Source organism: Hoplias malabaricus, chromosome 2, assembly GCF_029633855.1.
Source record: "Hoplias malabaricus isolate fHopMal1 chromosome 2, fHopMal1.hap1, whole genome shotgun sequence".
NCBI classification, from domain to species: Eukaryota; Metazoa; Chordata; class Actinopteri; order Characiformes; family Erythrinidae; genus Hoplias; species Hoplias malabaricus.
The window spans coordinates 27,633,763-27,656,258 of record NC_089801.1 but is presented as its reverse complement, the minus strand read 5'-3'; the positions used below and the strand labels follow the sequence as shown (position 1 = coordinate 27,656,258).

Sequence of the window (22,496 nt, the reverse complement as noted above, 5' to 3'; positions counted from 1 at the left end):
CAGCAAGAGCAGCATGTGAAGGTTCAATCAGCAGGGTAAGAGCACAGTTTTGCTCAAAATATTGTAATGCACATGTCAGGAACGCGGGGCAGACTGACAGATGGACGCACTTGCTAATAGCACAGACTTATTTAAACAAAAGATAACAAAAAGACAGACAGACTTGGATCACACAACAGCATACTTAGACAAAGAAAGACCTAGACAGGGAGACTTGGACAGAAAGATTTAAACAGAGACCTAGACTAAAGAGACAGATACAGACTAAACCTAAACAGACGAAACTAGACAGACAGAGATAGCTAAAGAGACAAACCTTGACAAAGAGGGCTTATACAGAGACCTGAACAGAGAGAGCTAATAGACTACAGACAGAAACCACAAAAGTACACAAAGCACAGGAAAGGAAACACTAACAGACCAGAGAAACAAACTAGAGAGACACAAACCGACTTGATAGGGAGGAGGATGAGGGACAGACAAGACAAACAGACCAGGGACAGACAAGACAAACAGACCAGGGACAGACAAGACAAACAGACCAGGGACAGACAAGACAAACAGACCAGGGACAGATGAGTGAATGTGGAATGTCCAACCAAACACACAGAGACAAGGGAACTTAAATGCACACCACAGACAAGGGACACCTGAAACAGATAACGAGGGGGCAGGGTTACAAATGACACTGATGAAGAGGAGGAACAAAGGCGGGACATGGGCGGAGACATGGACAATAACAAACAGAGCCATGTGCTAAGAGAGCACATTGCGGGGAAAACAGACACGACAGGACAAGGGCGTGACAGCACACAACATTATGGGTGACATACCAGAGTTCAAAAGAGGACAAATTATTGATGCACGTCTTGCTGGCGCATCTGTGATCAAGACAGCAAGCCTTTGTGATGTATCAAGAGCCACGGTATCCAGGGTAATGTCAGCATACCACCAAGAAGGACGAAATACATCCAACAGGATTAACTGTGCACGCAAGAGGAAGCTGTCTGAAAGGGATGTTTGGGTGTTAACCCGGATTGTATCCAAAAAACAAAAACACGGCAGAATTAAATGTGCACCTCAACTCTCCTGTTTCCACCAGAACTGTCCGTTGGGAGCTCCACAGGGTCAATATACACAGCTGGGCTGCTATAGCCAAACCTTTGGTCACTCATGCCAATGGCAAACGTTGGTTTTAATGGTGCAAGGAGCGCAAATCTTGGGCTGTGTACAATGTGAAACATGTATTGTTCTCTGATGAGTCCGCCTTTACTGTTTTCCCTACATCCGGGAGAGTTACGGTATGGAGAAGCCCCAAAGAAGCGTACCACCCAAACTGTTGCATGCCCAGAGTGAAGCATGCGGGTGGATCAGTGATGGTTTGGGCTGCCATATCATGGCATTCCCTTGGCCCAATACTTGTGCTAGATGGGTGCGTCACTGCCAAGGACTACCGAACCATTCTGGAGGAACATGTGCATCCAATGGTTCAAACATTGTGTCCTGAAGGTGGTGCTGTGTATCAGGATGACAATGCACCAATACACACAGCAAGACTGGTGAAAGATTGGTTTGATGAACATGAAAATGAAGTTGAACATCTCCCATGGCCTGCACAGTCACCAGATCTAATTATTATTGAGCCACTTTGGGGAGTCAGGAAACGTTTTCCTCCACCAGCATCATGTAGTGACCTGGCCACTATCCTGCAAGAAGAATGGCTTAAAATCCCTCTGACCACTGTGCAGGACTTGTATATGTCATTCCCAAGACAAACTGATGCTGTATTGGCCGCAAAAGGAGGCCCTACACCATACTAATAAATTATTGTGGTCTAAAACCAGGTGTTTCAGCTTCATTGTCCAACCCCTGTATATGTATAAGAGAGAGAGAGATTTTGATCTAGCTTTTCAAAGGAGGCAGGATGTATTGCAATCCTAAGTGTTATCCCAAGTTCATACTTGTAATCAAAAAACACTTTTTATAAAACTCAGAAGATGTTTCTTAACCATTTGCTTTTTTTTCGTCAGTCTGATGTGTTTATGAAGCCCCAGTGTCTGTAGGATCACATAAGGTGTAAATGTTGACAAATTCAGGTGACAGCTAACTGTATTACTGAAAGTGCTAAAAAATTAATAAACTATGAGTTTGTGTGGTAATTCAAACAGAGATTATAAACTTACAGACAAGTTAGACTTAATCCAAGTACAAACAACAGTCTTTTTCCCCCTCAAACACGCTGTCCCACCTTAAAAGATGCTTAGCCTCAGAATGTAAACAACCAGAGAGAACTGTGATTGCCCTCAATCCTAGATGTTCCCTTTAAAACTCAACTAAATGTACAACTACTACATTTCCAGAAGTACAACAAAAAGAAGGTCAAGACCTCCTAGAGTTCCTGTTACTGAGAATCGTACAGAAAGGCCTCAGAGCTCTTCAGTACATCCCATGTCTATCAGTACAAGATGAAATTTGTATAACTTTTTCCCTTTTTTTTAGCTAAAATAAAATGCCACATCTCAAAAATAGCATAAACAATCACAAAGCTGTACAGATGCTCTGCTGGAGTTGTGTGTTCAAGTCTCGCCTCTGTTGACTGTTTGTGAGGAGTTTGGTATGTTCTCCCTGTGTCTGTGAGGGCTGCCTCCCATAGTCCAGAAAACACAATGATAAGTGGACAATGCACAAGTGTCCATAGCTGTGAGTGAATGTGTGAATGTGTGGTGCCCTGTGATGGACTGTGGCCCTGTCCAGATTGTGTTCCTGCTTTGTGCCCAATGATTTGGTTAGGCCCCTGTGACAATGAGCTGGATAAGAGGTTACAGACAATGTAAATTTAATCTCCATTCATGAGGTAGCAATGTACATAAGTCTATTTTGAAAATGACTGAAAACAAACATAAACATTTAGAAATGTTAATTCCAATGAGAATAAAACTTTCTAAAGTGAAATTGTCTAAAGCAGCTTTTATGACACCTTCCGTTGTTGTACAAAGTCTCTGTAGTTATGCAAGTTTATTTAGGCATAACATGGCTTTATGAATTCATACCTACATAAGCATGTGGTTGTGACCAGCTTTATAACAGTTTTGGACTCTGGCATAAATCCATGATTTAAAAATAAAAAAGAAGTTCTCTAAAATGTGTGAACCTGGTGATTTTGAAGCAAGTTACTCGTATAGAAGTATAGTTATGTTCATGCAACTATTGTTCATGTAGTAGTATTTTTTCAGCTAATTGGGTAAAGTGTAATGTTAATAAAGCTTATTAGAAGGATTCAACAGAAATAAAAATGAACAGCCCACTTACTCTTGTATTAGTTTTCATGGCCACAATGCTACAGTTTCAGCATTATGCTTGATTTCCAGCATACAACCACACCATGTGGGAAGAACACTTTTACCAATTTATACCTTTCGCCAAGACTTGTTTTGTGTTCAATTTTAGCTTCTTTTATGTGTTAATGCATCCGGCGTGAACCCTGTGCCAGATCAATGTTGCGGATCATGGTTGATCTGCTGTGGCGACCCCTAATGGGAGGGAGAAGCCAAAAGAAAAAGATGGAGAATTCAGTGTGTTAACAAACACTAGACGTCATTTGCCACCTTATCCTTTTCTGTATGTTCCAAAATCATCTTTCAACTTTCTGTCAGGTCTTCATTAAAATCGCTCAGACTTATAGCAAACAGTTGACAGTTTAACTCAACATAGCTGGCCTTCATTTTGTGTGTCACTTATGGTGTTTTGATGGAGTAATAATATGTGTCTATTTAATCAGTCACTGCCCAAAAATGGTTATTTCCAAAATAAGAATAAGGGGAAAATATTCTTAACGTTTAATGCAGGTAAATTTAATGTAATACTTTTTCAAATTATTTGGGAGGATATCTGTTGCTCCGTTCATCTAATAATTTTCACAGAAAGTTAAGAGTAGGTGATATGTTGCAGGAAAAGGAAATTTGGAAACAAATGAAGTTACATGATTTTCTTTGAACAGCCCACTTACTCTTGTATTAGTTTTCATGGCCACAATGCTACAGTTTCAGCATTATGCTTGATTTCCAGCATACAACCACACCATGTGGAAGAACACTTTTAAAAAACATAATAGGGCAATTTTACATCTGTGAAAATTATTGTAGACATGTGAAAAGTGATCTCTTGGTGTAGGTATTTTTGATTTTTGAGTCATTCCGATTATGCAAACTAAGACTTTTTTCTTTTTTGGGTTTGGTTTAGTTTCTCACTTAGTTTCTAAAGTCAACATAGTTGGTCTGAAACTTGGTTGTGTTTCCAAGAAGCATGGGGAAAAACTCAAAAGTGCAGACACACCAAATTTTGAAGGAAATTATAATGCATTGGTTGTTGAGGCTTTTGTTAAATTTTCTGTTAATCGTACATTTGCTGCTTATTTCAACTGACTCTGTTTGGACATTTTTGTCAGGAAATTAAATGAACTGAAGGGCGTTCTGTGAGTTTTACACAATAGTGTAGGCTATATGTTTGTGACTGTGGATTTTGTTTTATTTCAGCATGACCCTCTCCAGCCATTTATTGAATTGTTGTGCATTCTGTGCACGCAGAACCTCCATTTAATGGTTCTCTCATGGAACAACCACATCTATAAGCCAGAGGAGAAGGTCTAAACCTAGTAAATGTTAATTTAAGATTCTGAACCGAAATTCGGACACATTTTATGAAAATGGCAGTTAATAATAGGTCAAGATTTGCTCTCGTGTTTCAAAGTGGCTTTGCTGATTATTTTCTTTTATTATCCAGGAGCATGTGGATGCAAGAATGGCTGTGTACAGTGTAACGCCAGTGAAGGTAATGTGATGGCAATGCAATTCTTTAAAAAGCCCTTTTCACCTGATCTATTATCATTATTAGATATTCACATAATACAATGAAAAAGCAAAATGATCATTGCTAACAATTTATATATATATATATATATATATCTTTAGTTTTCCTTTTTTTCTGAATTTCAGCAATAAAGCTGTAACTCTCGTTGCCATCTTTAGCTACAAATGTTTTACAGTGCTCATAAAACTAAGACAATTAGACACAGGTACCACCCAGCAAGCCCTTTGTGCTGTGTGTGGCTTGCGATTATAACAGCAAAAGCACTATTTTTAACACAGCGGTGGCAGCGGGTGTGTTGCTTTATGCCATTTTGCTTTCACAGTTCATTATCTTGTTTCTGAAAAGTATCCCCTCAGCATCTTGCAGTCTTTCATGAGGTTGGTAGTTTGTCATTTGCACTCGTGTGCTTGATTAATCATTCTTCACATTGCTTGAGTATCTAAACATGGGTTAAAAGTGAAAGCTGTCAGACCCACTTGTTAAACAAGTTAATAGCAATTTCTATTGTAAAATTGATTTTGTCAAATGAACTTACCTTGAACCCTAGGATGAATTTCGTTTTTGAGACAGACTCCTGTTTTCCAAACGAATCCTCACCATTTAATACTTGTCATTTAAGAAGCAACTTTTGTTTGTAGTCCTCAAACAAATTTTCTGCCATAGATTGAGTCCCATGTGTTATATAATATTTTTTAAAGGGTTTAGTACAGAATCTTTGAAATATCCAAGCCCCCAGTTGTCTGTACATGTTTATGTTAGTTGTCATGTAAAGCTTCTGTAGGTGTTGTGTATTTTCAGTGGAGTGAAACCAGCTTTCTTCACAATTTTATAATTCTGTCTCCATGTTTCTTTGATTTATTTGTTCAGAAAACAACACTTTTTTTTGCTATGGACAGCGAATTCAACGTGACCTTGTAGATTATAAATGCAATCTGAGTCTAAATTACAGCAAATATGAACTCTATATTTCACAGTAAGTATTAATGATGGTAAGATATTAATTGATATATTAAATTCTTATTTCATCTTGCGCATAAAAATTTTTTTTTCCTTCTAAAAGTTATAAACATTATAATGGTGCAGCTAAATTATAATCATATTAAAGTTGGTCATTTTACGTTTTTCTTTTTGCTGGCAGAAGGACATGTAAAAAAATAGAACTGGAACAGGTCAGCAGAATAACCCTGTCTTCAAAATCATTCACTCTGTCAGAAAAAACAAATATGACGGCGTATGCCATTGCACGGGGTGAAGATCAAAAGAATTGCATTGTTGCAAAGTTCACTGGCACTCCTTCACAAATGAGTAATTTATTTATTTATTTATTTATTGTTTGTTTGTTTGTTTGTACTGTTCTACAACTTCAAAAACTAATCTTCATAATTTAATAAATGAGGCCGCACAGTGGCACAAGTTGTAGTGTTGATGTTACACAGCTCCAGGTTTCTTGAAAAACTAAAACCAAAATATTCACATCATTAATAGAAACCCAACTTGGAACAATGATCTGCGTATGGAATAAGAGAGTTAATGTTGTTCCATTTTGCAGTGCAGGAAATTACAGCATAAAGTTAGAAAATGTGGTGTTTTTTAATCATGCTTTATCAACAGTGTCCATCCACTGAACTTAGGCCAGACTAGAGATATCTCCTAAAACACTTCATAAACTCTTTCTTTGTTGCCCATTTAATTGTTTTCATATGTTGTTGGGTTTTTTTTAGTTCATTGTGACCCGCCGAGTGCTAACAACATAAAATTCAAGAGAAGACATGGCGTTTTGCAAGTTACAGCTGAGTGGAAGGATAAAAATGTAAATCAGTATTATTTGATGTACAGAGAACAAAACAACACCTTGTGGAAAGAGGTAAACACCACTTCTGCTTATCATATTATATCACTGATACAGACATCCTGTTTCCTAGGTGTGACGTTCTTCCTTTTTGTCCTAAGAAAAACAATAGCTCAGCAAAAGTTGAGTTTAGAATTATATTTAAATATATATTTGCTTTTCTAATTCAACTCCAGTCAGTATATGTTCAGTTTTATTATATACTTACTTACATTATTTACATTATCTGGGCCAATATTCAAAAATGCATTATGCTATAATGGTTTGTAGTGATTATCATCAATAAATACACTGACGTTTTCTGTTGTGTTAAGATGGACGCTTGTAAAAATTACAGATAGGAATTTAAAGATTCCCTTAATAATGAATTGGCTTGAACTGATTCTATTTTCTCTTGATGCCTAAACATTGTTTCCTCCACTTCTACATATAATAGGTGCTATCCCAGAACAACAGAGAGGTCACTGTGAAAAATCTTACCTCATATCTATCCTACAAGATCCAAATACAGTGTGTTGTGACTACAGAGTGTCCACAGTGTCCCCCGAGTCACCCAATTAGTATACCGCAAGGTAATGTCATAAGTATTACACTAATGAGCTCTGTTTCCTACACAGGGATTTGCCTTAGTTCTAGACTCCAGAATTCTGAATGAAGCTCCCCTGTTAAAATGTGGTCTAGGGAAACTGACAATATTGATAATGTATGGTCCTTTTTCAAGCATTTTTTGGGTGTCTTGCCCTGCCACATACCCTCAGTGGCCAAATTTCAATATGTCAGCTCATCTGAGAGAAGTGATGTCAGTGTACCACTGTGTATATAATGCACAGTGTATCACAACATCAGAAGTCATTCTAAACACTGCTCCCAATTTAACATTAGAAGCTTCTCCATATCTCTCTTCACTGATGGGATTCATCAGTTAAACAGTCAAAGCCTAAAATATTAAATAGAAACAAACAGTCAAAGTGAAAGTAACAAGAGCAGCTGTCATTGCTTTGGTCTATGGGTCCAGTGACTGACTGGGGGTTAGGACTGTTGCAGAATGTTAAATAACAAATGAAGTCCCAAAATAATTGTTTGGAAATGCAAGCAAATAATTAAATGCTTTTCCTTCCATTTTCAGAAGGCCTTCATACAATACAAAGGTACTGGCATAAAATAATATGGAAATGGGGTTCTAGGTGCACCCTTTACACATTCTGGCCTGCAGATCGATCCTGTAGAGCAGTGCTCACTGCTCACTTTTTGTCTCTGTAGGCCACCTATGTACAGGGTGTTTTGTATTGATGGGCCGATTTGCTGTCAAAAAGGAAATGCCCTCTCCATGTAGAATGTAAACTGATGTGAAGCAAGGAAGAAGTGTTTAGAATGTCCAATCATGCAGTGTCACCACTTTGTTTTACAGGAGCAGTATGCACTGTCATTCCCACTATCAATAAGCTGGCATATAAAATGTAGGCTTCTAACTCAAATGTGGAAGGGCATATCCCACAGTGAGTGTAGAGCATCATTTCCAAGCATGGTTGGAACCATATACTGCAACTATATACCAGACAGGGTCTAGAACAAATTCAAGTACCAGGCACCATTGAGAAATGTTTTTCTCTTTATCTTTTAATATATTTTTTAATATTACAATACAGGGTGAGTCAAATGTTCTGGGACACCCTTTTATTTTTTTTGGTATGCTACATGACCACTTTCCCATTGAAAAAACTTGCCCTTGATGCAATATGGTGGCTTTCAAGATGGCGACCATGTTCTGGACATAGCCTAATAGATAGGCCCCCACACCCACTACTTGCTGGGGTATTGAGATAAAAGGGTGCCCTGCGACATTTGACTCATTCTGTAGTCCAACAAGCCAGATATCTGATTATTGATTATTGTGCAGGCAGAGACTAACTTGAGGTTTACTTTTATGCTGTTCCTTCACCAGAATTAGCAGATGTACCAGACATTAAAGATATTGAAGAGCAGCCAATACGAAATGGAGAGAGGGAAATAATCATTAAATGGCAGGTACTGTGCCTCAAATTTTATGATATTTTTTCAACCATTTCAAAAATATATTGTAGAAAAACACCCTAAATAGATGTTTTTGTTAGTAGTTACAGTAATGAAACTCGGTAGCTGCAGACATTATCACCATGGTTTATTTCATAAAATTAAGTGATCTTCCTACAAACCCATTTGTAGAAAATTTGAGTAATATTATAAAATACAATAAAAAATAATTTAAGATATTTGGATTTGATGTCTGCAACACACTACAACAAAGCTGTGACGGGGACAAAATGAGAGTGAATGGTTTATAGACCTATCATTACAAGGATCATCCAGACTGTTATCAGTGATAGGTGCAAAAGCCAGCATTGCTCATAGTACAGGGTGTGCATCAGTGACCACAGCATTTGTGACATACATATGTGAGAATTTTCCATTAAAGTGGAGGCAAACAGGAGTTTTTAGACAGACATATGCTGCAGATGGCAAGTCCATGGATATTTCAAGAAGACAATGCCTGGCCTCATTCTGCATGTGCTACAACAATATGGCTTTAAAGACATAGTGCGTGTGCTTGACTGGCCTTTCTGCAGTCCAGATCCGACTTTAATGGTGCCATTTGAAGAGGAGAATGAAGCAACTGTGTCCATGAGCTGTTGAGAAGCTGAAGTTAGAATAGGCAAAAGTGTACATGCAAAACTTACACAATTAGTATCGTCAGTTCCGAAATAGTGAATATTAAAGGAAAACTGATGTAACACAGTGATAAATGTTTTGGAGTGTGTCACAGGTTTCAAATAATAAATATGTTTATATTCACAAAATGAAATCAAGTTGCTCAGGGAAATCTGTTTTGTGTGTTTTTTGTCAGCTAAATAAAACTTAAAGGGAATTAACATAAAACAGATTTTTGTTTTTATTACATTTTACAAAATGGCCCATTTTTTGAAAATAGGGTTTGTATATTTCCACAATTACATTTTAACTGCAGTGGCTGCAGATTTTATTAAGCTGAAGCACACCCTGTATCACTAACCAATTATTTAAGTCTAGTTGATTTAACAAGGAGAATTAGATGTGCTGCTTTATTGGAATGAAGACATGCAGCGACACTGGCCCATTGTGGATAAGAATGATGGAACAGGTGACTCTGTTTTCAATAATATTGGGCTATCCAAGTGTCCCAATGGTCTAAGTGATATTTAGCATAATTTTCATCCAACTTGTGGAAGATACTGACAATATGTTGCAAAATACTGACAAAATGACATATACTCAGTTCAAAATTCTTACAGCTTTAGCCTAAAAATAACTGTAAATAGTTTAATCTATGAAACAGGAAACTAGACCTGTCAACCAATTCAATTTGCTAAAAAAATTGTTTACAGTTTTGTAGTTTTGAAGGCTAGGAGGTCAGTGCCATTTTACCAGTCTCATGGCACACTGCTGCTTTCACATTTTCACACTTTTGAGTTCCTCTTCCACTACACTTACTGCATTTTTTGTTGTAAAACCTAGCACATGAAATAAATGTTGCTCAAAAGATAACTGTATTTTGAAAAAAAAGGTGTTTAGAGTAGTAGAAAAATGTTTATATACAATGACATATACACAATAAAACACATTCAACATATCATCTGGATTTAACACAAACCAAGAGATAAACAGCACAAGACTGAACATTATAACAACAGGCTTGTTCTTCAGAATATTTATAAGTGCTATATCTGACATTTTAAACATTAAAGACTATGTTAATGATTGTAAAAAACAACAGCACTTTTTAAAAAATTCATGTGTTTACTCACCATTTGCAACACTGGAAAACATGTTTACAAAGCAATGGTGAAAGTAAAGGAGTTAAAAAAACAAAGTGGCTTGGTCAGCCATGCTAGGATTCTTCTCTCTCTGACCTGGTGGACTATTCTCCGTCCAGTAGTTACACTGAGGGCTTCAAAATAAAACTCCAGTAGCAATGCTGTATTTGATCCACTCATACCACAGCAAACACTAACACATTTTCAGTGTCACTGCAGCACTGAAAATTATCCAAAACCCAAATCATACCTGTTCTCTGGTGGTCCCATGGGGGTCCTCACCATTGAAGAGTAGGGTGAATCTGGGCAAATAACGTGTGTACAGCAACAAGAAGATGACAGTCTGTAATTGTAATACTACAGTGTGCTCCTATATGGTCAGCGGAACCTAGAAAATGGAAGTATAGAGAAACACAGAGGTGGTCACATATATAATGTACATACAACACTCTTAATTAGTTCATTTAACTGAATTTGAGTTAAGATTGCCATCCTCTGCATTACAATGTCTATATTAAATGTAAGTCCCACATTTGGCGAATGTCATTTGCTCATTTTGCACAGTCAATGCAAAGTGGTGGATGTTGTTCTACTTTTGATTTCAATCTCTGTTCACAGTGTATTTTTTAAAGGTGTGTTTTTTTTCTGTTTTCAGTATGTGCACAGTGAGGCAGTGGAACATTATAATGTAACTGTTCGGAAGGCATCTGGGGAACCTGCTACAGTGAACATTCACCAACAAAACAACACCAATATAAATCTGATTCTGTGTTATTCTGCCTACCACATCAGCATAATAGCCATTAACAGTGCTGGACCATCACCACCTGCATATAAATTCATAAAGGCAAAGAAGGATCCAAGTGGTATGCACTGTATATTTATATTTTATCTGCTGTAGTTTTCATTAAAACTATTTTGGTTATGTAGTATGATTACATTACACTCTGAAATTAAGGTGTAAAACTAGATACTTGGTGTATATCTGCTACTGGAGTTTAGATCACTACAAAAGAAGAAAATGATGATAAGAACAATTAACCATTTTACCACCAACAAGCAGCAAACTATTTATTAAAGTCATTATTTGTTGTTGTTATATGACATTATATTACATTGTGAAGCTCACAAGAGATGAAGAATTAAATTATAATTCATAGTGAGGTCCCCCACCTGTGGGACGCCCCAGGCCACTAGGTGTTAGTATACTGTAGTCCAAAGATAGCGCACATTTCTTATCTCTCTGGGTGAGTGGGACTGCCTTTCCCTCACCTCATCACATGGCAGCTGGATCTGGGTAGTTCTTGATCTCATCTGGCGCACTGTACTCTCTTGTAACATTGCATTAGCAGCACTGTGAAAGAAGTGGTGATTGATATCACATGTCTCAGAGGGAGCGCTTGCTTTTTCACACCCCCACTCCCACCCCACCCCAGTAGTTAAGGCATGGTGCTGTAGTTCAGCTAAAAGCTAATGGGGTGGAATTGAAAGCAACTAATAATTAGTTAAATATTAAACTGCCACTGGTGCAAACGCATTTAGAAGGATCTAGATTTTTGTATCTTTATCTTAATTAAAGTAGTATACCAAACTGCTATTGTAATATGCTTGCCCTGCTATCAGTTGTTAGCATCTGCTGGTATGTGTTGGTTGTGCATGTTGTGGGGAGGGGCGTGCAAATTATGTGGTCAATATGTGGCAGGCAATCTATAACAGAGAACCAAATGAAGGCATGCTTTTACAGTATGGTCTCCTTAGTCTCAAAAGTGCAAGACATTCAGGTTTTAGGGCAACATCACACAGCTATACTTACTCCATTGAAAGAGACATGAGGTTTTTAGGGTTAGTATGCTGTGTTTTATTTCCCCCTTGCATACTCATGTTTTGAACAAACCTGAGGTGAACAGCAGTTTTTTCCTTCTTTTTTTTTCTTTTTAACACAACAGTGGTTTCCTCAATGCTCTTCTTAACCCCTATGTACAGCCCTCATTTTGAGTGGTTTTCTATGGCAGATCCTATATTTCTTTGTCATTGTTTTTGACCAAGATCTAAGGCAACGTTCACACAGCAGGTAAAAGTGGCCCAAATCTGATTTCGTGATCAAATCTGATATTTTTGTTCTGCTGTTTACACAGTCTATATAATCTGACCTATATCTGACATCAGTCTGAACAGATCATGATCCTAAACTGACCTGCATGGGTAAAATGAGAATGATTCAGGCTCCTTGACCAGAAGGAAATGTCCATCAGTTTCACACAAAGCACTTCTGTATCACAACATACCCTTTAAATTACTCCAAATGAGGTATAAGAGTCAGTTACAGGGCAGTGCACTTCCAAAAAATGAAGCTCACACACAATTCTCAACTATTTAAATATTAATTTCATTCTTGTCACAGTGAATAATAATAAAATAATGAAACAAAAAAAAGTAAAAAATAATAATAATGCCAAAACACAGATGGACACATTCATTCATTCATTATCTGTAACCACTTATCCAGTTCAGAGTCGCAGTGGGTCTACCTGGAATCATTGGGCGCAAGGCAGGAATACACCCTGGAGGGGGCACCAGTCCTTCACAGGGCAACACAGACACACAGATATACGTTCACAGACACTTTTGAGTCGCCAATCCACCTACCAACATGTGTTCTTTTTGGACAATGGGAGGAAACCGGAGCACCCGAAGGAAACCCACGCTTACAACACACCAACTCCTCACAGACAGTCACCCGGAGCGGGAATCGAACCCCCAACCTCCAAGTCCCTGGAGCTGTGTGACAGCGACACTACCTGCTACACCACCGTTTAATCAATTGATTAAAAAACATGATAATCACAGGGTGGCACGGTGGCTCAGAGTCCTGGGGTTGTGTGTTCAAGCCCTGCTCTGGGTGAGTGTGAGGAGTTTGGTGCATCTTCCTACAGTTCCCTCCCATGGTCCAAAAACACATGCGTTGGTAGGTGGATTGGCCACTCAAAGTGTCCATAGATGTGAGTGTGTGTCGCCTTTAAAGGTGCCAGGTGATTCTGGGTAGGCTCCGGACCCACCACGACCCTAAACTGAAAAAGTGGTTACAGACAATGAATGAATGAATAATGATTTTTCACAATGACATTTTATGATTATCACAAATCAAAATGCTAGTATTCCCTTAGTTTATTTTCAAAGGGAGACAAAACAAATAAAGGAAACCATGTTTTTTTTACTTTTACTTTTTTTTTTCTACTTTACATTTCAGAGTAGTTTTTATGATATTTGAATTAGAATCTCTTAAATTACTGACTAAAGTTTTCAGGGAGAGATATTAAACAGAAAGAAGCTCAGACACAAGCTTTACTTGAGAAAAACTGCAGCGTGCAGCTCACAGTTCAGACAATAAAACATCACCATATTAAAGCTTCTACATCTTTATAAGATATAAATGTCTGGATTAAGCCAGGAATGTGTGTGTTGTGGCTGTGTGTGTGCACATGTATATGTTTGTGTGTGTGTGTGTGTGTGTGTGTGTGTGTGAAAGAGAGCAAAAGAGTCTGTAAAAGATTGATCCGTATTTCAGCATAAAAAATGCAATCTAACTTCTGAAATGAATAGTAGTGAGTGTGTTAACATCGCCTAATGAAACGAAGACCCTGTAAACAAGTCAATTATGTCATGATGTTGTGGCCAAATTTGGTAAAACGATCCATTTGCTTAAAAAAAGTTTAATGCTTTAAAATTTCCAGATGAATCACATCCGTTAATGCGTTAATGTTGACAGCACTCATTCTGAGTCATATTTGTGAATATAATTAAAATATCTGTTGGGCAAACGTGGTGAAGGAGGTGCTGTCGGGTGTAATGAGGACACCAGTGACAACCAAGAGGAGTAATGGGTAGAAATTTGTGTTGTGCTGAAAGCCTGCCTTTTTGTTTTATTTTGATTTATGTTTGTGAACATTAATAAATGCCCTGGGGACCATGCTTTCTCCCTCGTCCCCTTGTGGGGGAAATGACTTTGTCACCCTTATACTGTTCTTTGGACAAAGTGCTTTTCTGAGTGTGTTATTTGAATTAAAATATTGATATAATTCAATTATAATTATAATATTTATATATTTTAAATGAACGTATATTTTATTTATTATTAATTTATATTTTAAAATGTGACTCTTCTTAACTTGTATTTTGTACATTACAATGTTTATACAAGCATCAGCAAGATATTTTGTTGAAATACGGCCCATATTCACTAAAGTGCCATGCTGTTTCATGTAAACGTAGCAAACTATGTTTGGTCTCTACAGCTTTGGATGGTGTACTTAATGTTTCTGTGAAAGCGAATAACAGCTTCAGCCTCTCGTGGAGTAAAAACCTGGCCCTGGGGTACTCCTGCTACTCTGTAGAGTGGTGGGAGAGTGAAGGGAATACAAGTTACAAGTCGTTCTTTGAGAAGAAGTCCTCCCATGAAGTCACAACACAGAGTGGTACCTCATCTCTTTATCTAATACACACTCTCTCTCTCTCTCTCTCTCTCTCTCTCTCTCTCTCTCTCTACTGTGCAGCAGACTTCAAGTAAACTTTCCAATTGGAATTGGAAAGTTTACTTTTCTCTCACTTTTTGCATTTAGGCTTTAGCTATATTCAGAATTTTCCACCTCATCTTTTTGTGATATTTCTTTGTAGGTTTTTGCACAATTTGAAAATTGACAAAAGTGGCAATAATGTTGATACCAGTGGTTTCCAAAATTTGATCTCTAGTGATGCCAAAGGTATCTGTGACATTGTCTGGGTGTGTAAGACACTCCTTTGTATTCCATCACTCAGTATGATGCTAACTGTATCCTAAAATAGATAAATGGAAACAATACGCAGATACTGAGTTGGAAACACGCTAAGAGTAGACTCAGTAACTTCCCCAACAAAGCCAGCATTTCCACTGAGTGATGAACAGAGAGGCCTTTAACTATCTGTATCTTTTTGTTTTTCTTTGTAGTCCTTTTACTACAAGGCCTTGCACCTGCTTACTCTTTTCTCTCTGTGATTGAACCTCTGATCTCAGAGCTGCAGAAATTGGCCTTGTGCAAGTTCTTACAGAAAAAGTGGAGATGCCATCTTTAGCAATCATAGTTTTTGTTTACTACAAAGATAACGGGTTTAAAATGTGCATCACACTAAAGCTCTGGTTTGTTCTTTTTGTTTGTTTGTGTGTTTGTTTCAATAGTAACATTTCAGCCCTATAAGAGATATCACTTCTTCCTGCATGCCAGACCATACAAAAACACCTGCAACCTGAAAAACATCAATAACAGTGAGGTGACCTACGGAAGAGCCCAGGCCTACCTCACAGAAGGAAGTCAGTATATTTTTAAATGTTATATATGCTTCCTTTATTTTATATGGAGGCTTGCATTTCATAATTTAAAAAGTTGTTTTCTAAAGAGAAATGGCAGTAGAATGTTTTTTTTTTCAGAGAGCTCATTGATCAAAATCCTTATTTGGCTTGGTCAGAGTACAGATTTAAATTGGGATAGAAGACATCAACAAAACAGAATTTAAAAAGAAAAACACTCAAATTGACCTACTTTACCTGTTTGTTTAGTTATTGCTAATTTCTTGCTAAGTGAACTAGTAGTAATATTTAGCCATTTTGTGTTTGGCCTCTTTTTCACTTTGGTGTATTTATATATCTTATTTTGTCCCTGCCTCCCTGTTTATGTTGCCCATGTGTCCTTGTTTTGCTTCCTGTTCTGCCCCTTATATTAGATTACATGGACACCTTCTACTAGCATGCCACGCTCCATTTTTCTGTGTTTCAGTTGGATTTTCTGGGATAGTTTCATGTTTTAAGTCGGTAAATAAAGCCACTTAAACACATGATTCCTGCCACCTCAACCCTCAGCAGTGGCAGGATATATATACAGATCAACCATAACATTATGACCACCACGTTGTGGTGGTGTGTTGGTATGAGTGGATCAGACACAGCAGTGCTGCTTGAGATGTTAAACACGTTAGTGGAACTGCTGGACTGGGAATAGTCCACCAATTAAAACTATCTGACTTTACAGCTACAATATGGAACGATAAGGTACACGTGTCTAACAGAGTGAGAGTGGCCAGTGAGTGGACACAGCGTTTAAAATCTCCAGCAGCACTGCTGTGTCACACCACCATAGCTTCAGTGTCACTGCAGCCCTGAGAATCATACCTGCTCTGTGGTGGTCCTGTGGGGGTCCTGACTGTTTAAGATCAGGGTGAATCTGGACAGACAACATATGTAGAGCAACAAGTGGACTACTGTCTATAACTGTAATGGTCAGTGGAATGTGGACAGGGAGTGTAAAAACAAGGAGGTGGTCATAATGTTATGGCTGATAAGTGTACAGCGCACTTACGTATTTATTGTTTAGAGTAAGTGTTGTTCTTAGGACAGCGACGATTTAGTGATTTATTTCTTCTGAAGTATATACAAACCGGATTCCAAAAAAGTTGGGACACTAAACAAATTGTGAATAAAACCTGAATGCAATGATGTGGAGGTGCCAACATCTAATATTTTATTCAGAATAGAACACAAATCACAGATCAAAAGTTTAAACTGAGAGAATGTATCATTTTAAGGGAAAAATGTTGTTTCAGAATTACATGGCGTCAAGAAATACCAAAAAAGTTGGGACAAGGCCATTTTTTACCACTGTGTGGCATCCCCCCCTTCTTACAACACTCAACAGACGTCTGGGGACAGAGACCAGTTTCTCATGTTTAGAAATAGGAATGCTCTCCCATTCATGTCTAATACAGGCATCCAACTGTTCAATTGTCTTGGGCCTTTTGTCGCACCTTCCTCTTTATGATGCGCCAAATGTTCTCTATAGCTGAAAGATCTGGACTGCAGGCTGGCCATTTCAGTACCCGGATCCTTCTCCTACGTAGCCATGACGTTGTGATTGCTGCAGAATGTGGTCTGGCATTATCTTGTTGAAAAATGCAGGGTCTTCCTCTGGCTTCCTCTTTGCACTGTAGAGTTTCAGCTGGCAACGGCGGATGGCACGGTGGATTGTGTTCACTGACAATGCTTTCTGGAAGTATTCCTGAGCCCATTCTGGCATTCCTGTTTGAGGTGCAGTGACGTTTAAGGGCCCGGAGATCACGAGCATCCAGTAGAGTTTTACGGCCTTGACCCTTACGCACAGCAATTGTTCCAGATTCTCTGAATCTTTTGATGATGTTATGCACGGTTGATGATGATAACTTAAAAGTCTTTGCTATTTTACGCTGGGTAACTATCTTTCTGCAAAACAATGGTGGAATTGGTGATCCTCTTACCATCTTGGCTTCAGAGAGACACTGACATTCTGAGAAGCTCTTTTTATACCATTAATTATATATTATATTCATTATATGCTCAATTTCCTTTTTCCAGCCACTTATTGCTACTTGTCCCAACTTTTTTGGGATTTGTTGACACTGTGAAATTTTGAATCGACATATTTTTCCTTTAAAATGTTACATTTACTCAGATTAAACTTTTGATCTGTCATTTATGTTCTATTACGAATACAATATTCACATTTACCATCTCCACATCATTGCATTCAGGTTTTATTCACAGTTTGTTTAGTGTCCCAACTTTTTTGGAATCCGGTTTGTAAGTGAACTGAATTCATTTTTTACAAATACATATTTCGTTTGGGTATGTATTTCATTGCATTTTATTACTTAAGTGACAGCTTCTGTGCTGCTTTGGCGTTTTGACATTTTATATATATATACAATATACAGTAAAAATTAGACTGCATCAGAAAAAAGAACGGAGTCTGGATATATCAGAGATACTGTATTAAACCTTTTGTAAACTTGACTGTGCCCTCTTCTGTGTTAAAATGCCATTGCTGCTGCTTTTGTATTTATTTTCTTTTGCCTGAGAACTATTTTACTTGAGTATGGGTTAAGGCTTCTCTACCCACCTGTGTAACATGCACATACAATATCATAACAGCAGTAACATCTTGCAGTGTATTTTTTGTCCAGGACCACTCACTGCCCCAGAGAATGTGACCGTCACTAACATTACCCAGAATTCATTTGTGATTACTTGGACCCCAATGGATGATGAGGACATGTCTGGGTTCCTGCGAGGCTATGTTGTCTATTATACAGTTGACAGCAGTGAAAAAAGTGAGTTAAATGTTGCATTCAAGAATGCTGTGGTTAAAAAAAACTATATTATTATACTTAATATCTTTGCAGATTTAAACTGATCTCTTATGCAAAAAATACACCATCAGTGTATCAGGCCTGATGTGTGGCTATATTAACTATGCTCTTCTCAACTAAGGAAAATGATGAGAAGCACAGTAACAATTATATAAGTCAAAATCAGCAACCCTTTCTTACCAGACCTATGGCAGCAGTATTCTCACAAAGCCTTCACCATCAAACCCCCTCCACGTCTGTAATCTGCAACAGGCACCAATTAATTTAGGCACCATCATACACGACAAAATACAAACATATTGATTTACATTTATTTGTCTGTATATCACTGTGTTTTCCAGATGTTACAGTGGATCCACATGTAAACAGTTATGAGCTGAAGAATCTGGCAAGCCGAAATTTGTATCATGTGCAGTTGGCAGCTTACACATCTGCAGGAGTGGGAAGAAAGAGTGACATAATATACATTGAAACAAAGCCAGGTAAATCCTTGCTTTCACTCTTGATGGAATGGGTATATATAGTCATAAACTCATTAGCCTAGTGCTTGGGGGGCTGTTTACCCATCTCAACAATTCTTGAGCATGGTGACCTTAGGCTGATGTGCAGCTCCTCTAGAGCATCTTATTATGTTTCATGCTTTACTCTTAACATCACACAATTTTACTCATCTCCACCTTGCTGCTTGAGCATCTTAACAGTTTATATTACAACTGAACGCCTTCTCACTAGATGCAGTGGCTGTAGGTGGGATTCTATCAGGAGTCGTTGTAGGAATCATTGCCCTGTTACTGATTGTTCATCTCGGCTGTCGTCTTCTGCAAAGGTGAAGCCACAGAGGCTTATGAGAACAATAATTGAAATTTTACTTTGAAACTTGAAATTCATAATGCAACTAATTTCTATTAAAATACCCCCACACCTAGATCCAAGAATCTGCTGTGGCCAAGCATCCCAAACCCTTGCAACAGTAACGCAGTGCAGAAAATCGAAGGTGGCCAGCAAATGGTAAATACAAATCACTCGCTCTCTCTCTCACACACACACAGCATTTGGACTGTGTGAAAATTTCTTTGCTGTTTTCTATTTTTCACGATATATTAGATCCCACTGGATCTAACTTACAGAAGCAAGTGGCTTTTGAATAGTTAAACTGGCAACACCCAATTATTAAAGTGCTTTGTTTCTGGAGGAGTGCAGTCTTGCCATGGGGAAAATGGTGGGCAAAATTGCCAGGATGTTACTGTAAAATAGAATGTGTTCTTAACAGCCTGCCTGCTTAAAATAATGGTAAAATAAATTATTATGAACAGGTTTGTTGTGCTGTTCCGTAAATGTTTTAGAATGTCCCTCTCAGCAGTGTTGTGAAGCCCAGAGAATATAGCTGCTAAACACATGAGCACAACAACGCTGATATAATTCAGCTCTTAAGTGTTTTCTATTTAGATTCTTGTCTTGTCAAAGGCCTTTTTAGTTGAAGACCTCTATAACTTTCTGCTCAAGACAACTTTACTCCAAAATACTCAAATCAAACATAACATGACGAGCACCTCTTGTGCTGATCACTGATCATGCAGCGGCACTTTGCAGTTTTATAATTACAGACTATAGTCCATTTGTTGCTCTGTATAGTTTATTTTCCCCCTGCTCTTCAGTGGTCCAAAGGATCATCACCATGATTCAGTGGTGGATTGTTCTCAGTGCTGCAGCAACACTTAAGTGGTGGTGATGTGTTAATGCGTGGACCAGACACAACAGTTCTGTTTGAGTTTTTAAAGACTGTGTCCACTTACTGTCCACTCTGTTAGACACTAATACTTCATTGTTCCACCATGTAGATGTAAAGGTAGAGCCAGTAGCTCATCTGTTGCTGCAATTTGTTTGCTTCTATTCCTTCACATTACGCTACCCACAAGACAGCTGTTGACTGGATATTTTTGGTTTGTGGACTGTTCTCTGTCCAGCAGTGACACTGAGGGGTATAAAAACTCCAGCAGCCCTACTGTGTCTGATCCTCTCGTACGAGCACAACACACATTAACACACCACCACGTCAGTGTCACTGTATCGCTGAGAATGATCCATCACCCAAATCATACCTGCTCTGTGGTGGTTCTTTGAGGGTCCTGATTATTGAACAATGAAAAGCAACAGATGGACTCCAGTCTCTAATTGTAGAACTACAAAGCGCTCCTCTATGGTGAGTGGAACTGAGAAGAACGGACAGTGAGTGTAGAAATAAGGAGGCGCTCATAATGTTGTTTGAATAGTGTCTTTTTTTACATAGAAATTAGTTGTTTGCTGTTATATTAATGGCAAATATATCACTTTTAAACATACAGAATGGCTTCTTCACACGTTTAAACGTTTAACAGATAAAATTCATGCATATACCAGACATAAATGATGCTGTCGTCTTTCTTTTCAGGAGATGCTGCAGCCCCTCTTCAAAAAGATCTGTGAGGAGACTGAGGAACAAGTAAGTGTGGTTGAGTTCAAAAAGGCTGGATGTTTGTCCAGCAGACATGCTCAGGACAATATGAAGGCCATCATTATTTCTGTCCCAGCAGCTGAGGACAGTCTGAGTCTGAGTCCTCAGTCTTCTGCTTCTTCAACCCTTCAGTTTGAGGACTTTAACACAGAGAGATACACCTACAGTGCAAAGAACTCAGCCAACATGGCAGACACTTCAAGCACAAAAGCAACAGGCTGTGACTCCACAGCTGTCGCAAAATCACCAATGGTCTTCGTTAGCGACTACACTACTATGGAAATGTTCCAGCAGATTTCCAAGTCTGAGGTCCAGGATTCTTCCAGCCGGCCAAATAAATCTAATACAGGGCCTTCAAACCCAGACTACATTCGGCAGGCACTCGGCAGTTGTGAGGAGAATCTGCAACACGAGAAGTGTTTCCGGTGATGATCTATAACTGTGCTCCTACTTTATGAAATGTATGTGTTGGTATATATATATATATTTGTTTTTTTTTTAATATAATTCTCATGTAATAAGCATATGGCTGTTTTAGGGTTAAAAATATATTAAAACATATTAAAGCATTATTCCTGTAAACTGACCACCCACATTAAAATTATATTTCATCACCCCTTGTCCATTTTATCATCCTCACACTCTGTTTTCAAATAGAAGAATTTAGTTAATCTGTTGCTCTGCATACACTGTTAGCCCTCCTTCTTCTTGTTCGTCAAGGGTCAGGACTCTATCAAGACCACCACAGAGATCATTCTCAGCTCAGCAGTGTAATAATATAGTGTAATATTGCACTGACACTGGATCAGACACAGCAGTGCCGCTGGAATGGCCACTATATCACACCCTCCCACTTTGTAGATGTAAATTCAGAGAGAGTTGCCACACAGTTTGTTTTGGTCGTCTTCTAGTCCTTCATCAGTGGACATGGGACAGGACTGGCTCTTTTTGGTTGGTGGACTATTACCAGTCAGGCAGTGACAGGGCTTTAAAACTCCAGCAGCCTTGCTGTGTCTGATCCACTCATACACTAAGATGACACAACCATGTCAGTGGCACAAGGAGGCATCTGACGGGCTTTAGACAATATGGAGACATAATTCACAGACAAAAGATGCATAATGGAGGGTGTTTAGAAATGTTCATTATCCTTTAAAAATGGTCATCCAAACAATGTGTATGTCTTTAACGTGGTGATTTTGACTTTTTAAATGTAAACTAATATTTTACTATTAACTCAACATACATGACCTGACAT

At 38.3% G+C, this 22,496-nt stretch overlaps 1 protein-coding gene across 1 annotated transcript in view; it reads left to right on the top strand.

Annotated features, from left to right (window-relative positions):
• Positions 1 to 21,810, top strand: part of LOC136687328 (interleukin-31 receptor subunit alpha-like) — a 28,512-nt gene extending 6,702 nt beyond the window's left edge. The window contains exons 3-16 of the mRNA XM_066661707.1: positions 4,780 to 4,827; positions 5,734 to 5,839; positions 6,005 to 6,171; positions 6,588 to 6,730; positions 7,152 to 7,287; positions 8,658 to 8,740; positions 11,198 to 11,408; positions 14,835 to 15,014; positions 15,752 to 15,883; positions 18,562 to 18,708; positions 19,089 to 19,229; positions 19,480 to 19,573; positions 19,674 to 19,755; positions 21,176 to 21,810. Of these exons, the coding sequence (XP_066517804.1) occupies positions 4,780 to 4,827; positions 5,734 to 5,839; positions 6,005 to 6,171; positions 6,588 to 6,730; positions 7,152 to 7,287; positions 8,658 to 8,740; positions 11,198 to 11,408; positions 14,835 to 15,014; positions 15,752 to 15,883; positions 18,562 to 18,708; positions 19,089 to 19,229; positions 19,480 to 19,573; positions 19,674 to 19,755; positions 21,176 to 21,667 (2,162 nt within the window). The 3' untranslated portion in view covers positions 21,668 to 21,810. The remainder of the gene's footprint in view (positions 1 to 4,779; positions 4,828 to 5,733; positions 5,840 to 6,004; positions 6,172 to 6,587; positions 6,731 to 7,151; positions 7,288 to 8,657; positions 8,741 to 11,197; positions 11,409 to 14,834; positions 15,015 to 15,751; positions 15,884 to 18,561; positions 18,709 to 19,088; positions 19,230 to 19,479; positions 19,574 to 19,673; positions 19,756 to 21,175) is intronic.
• Positions 21,811 to 22,496: the final 686 nt, after the last annotated feature.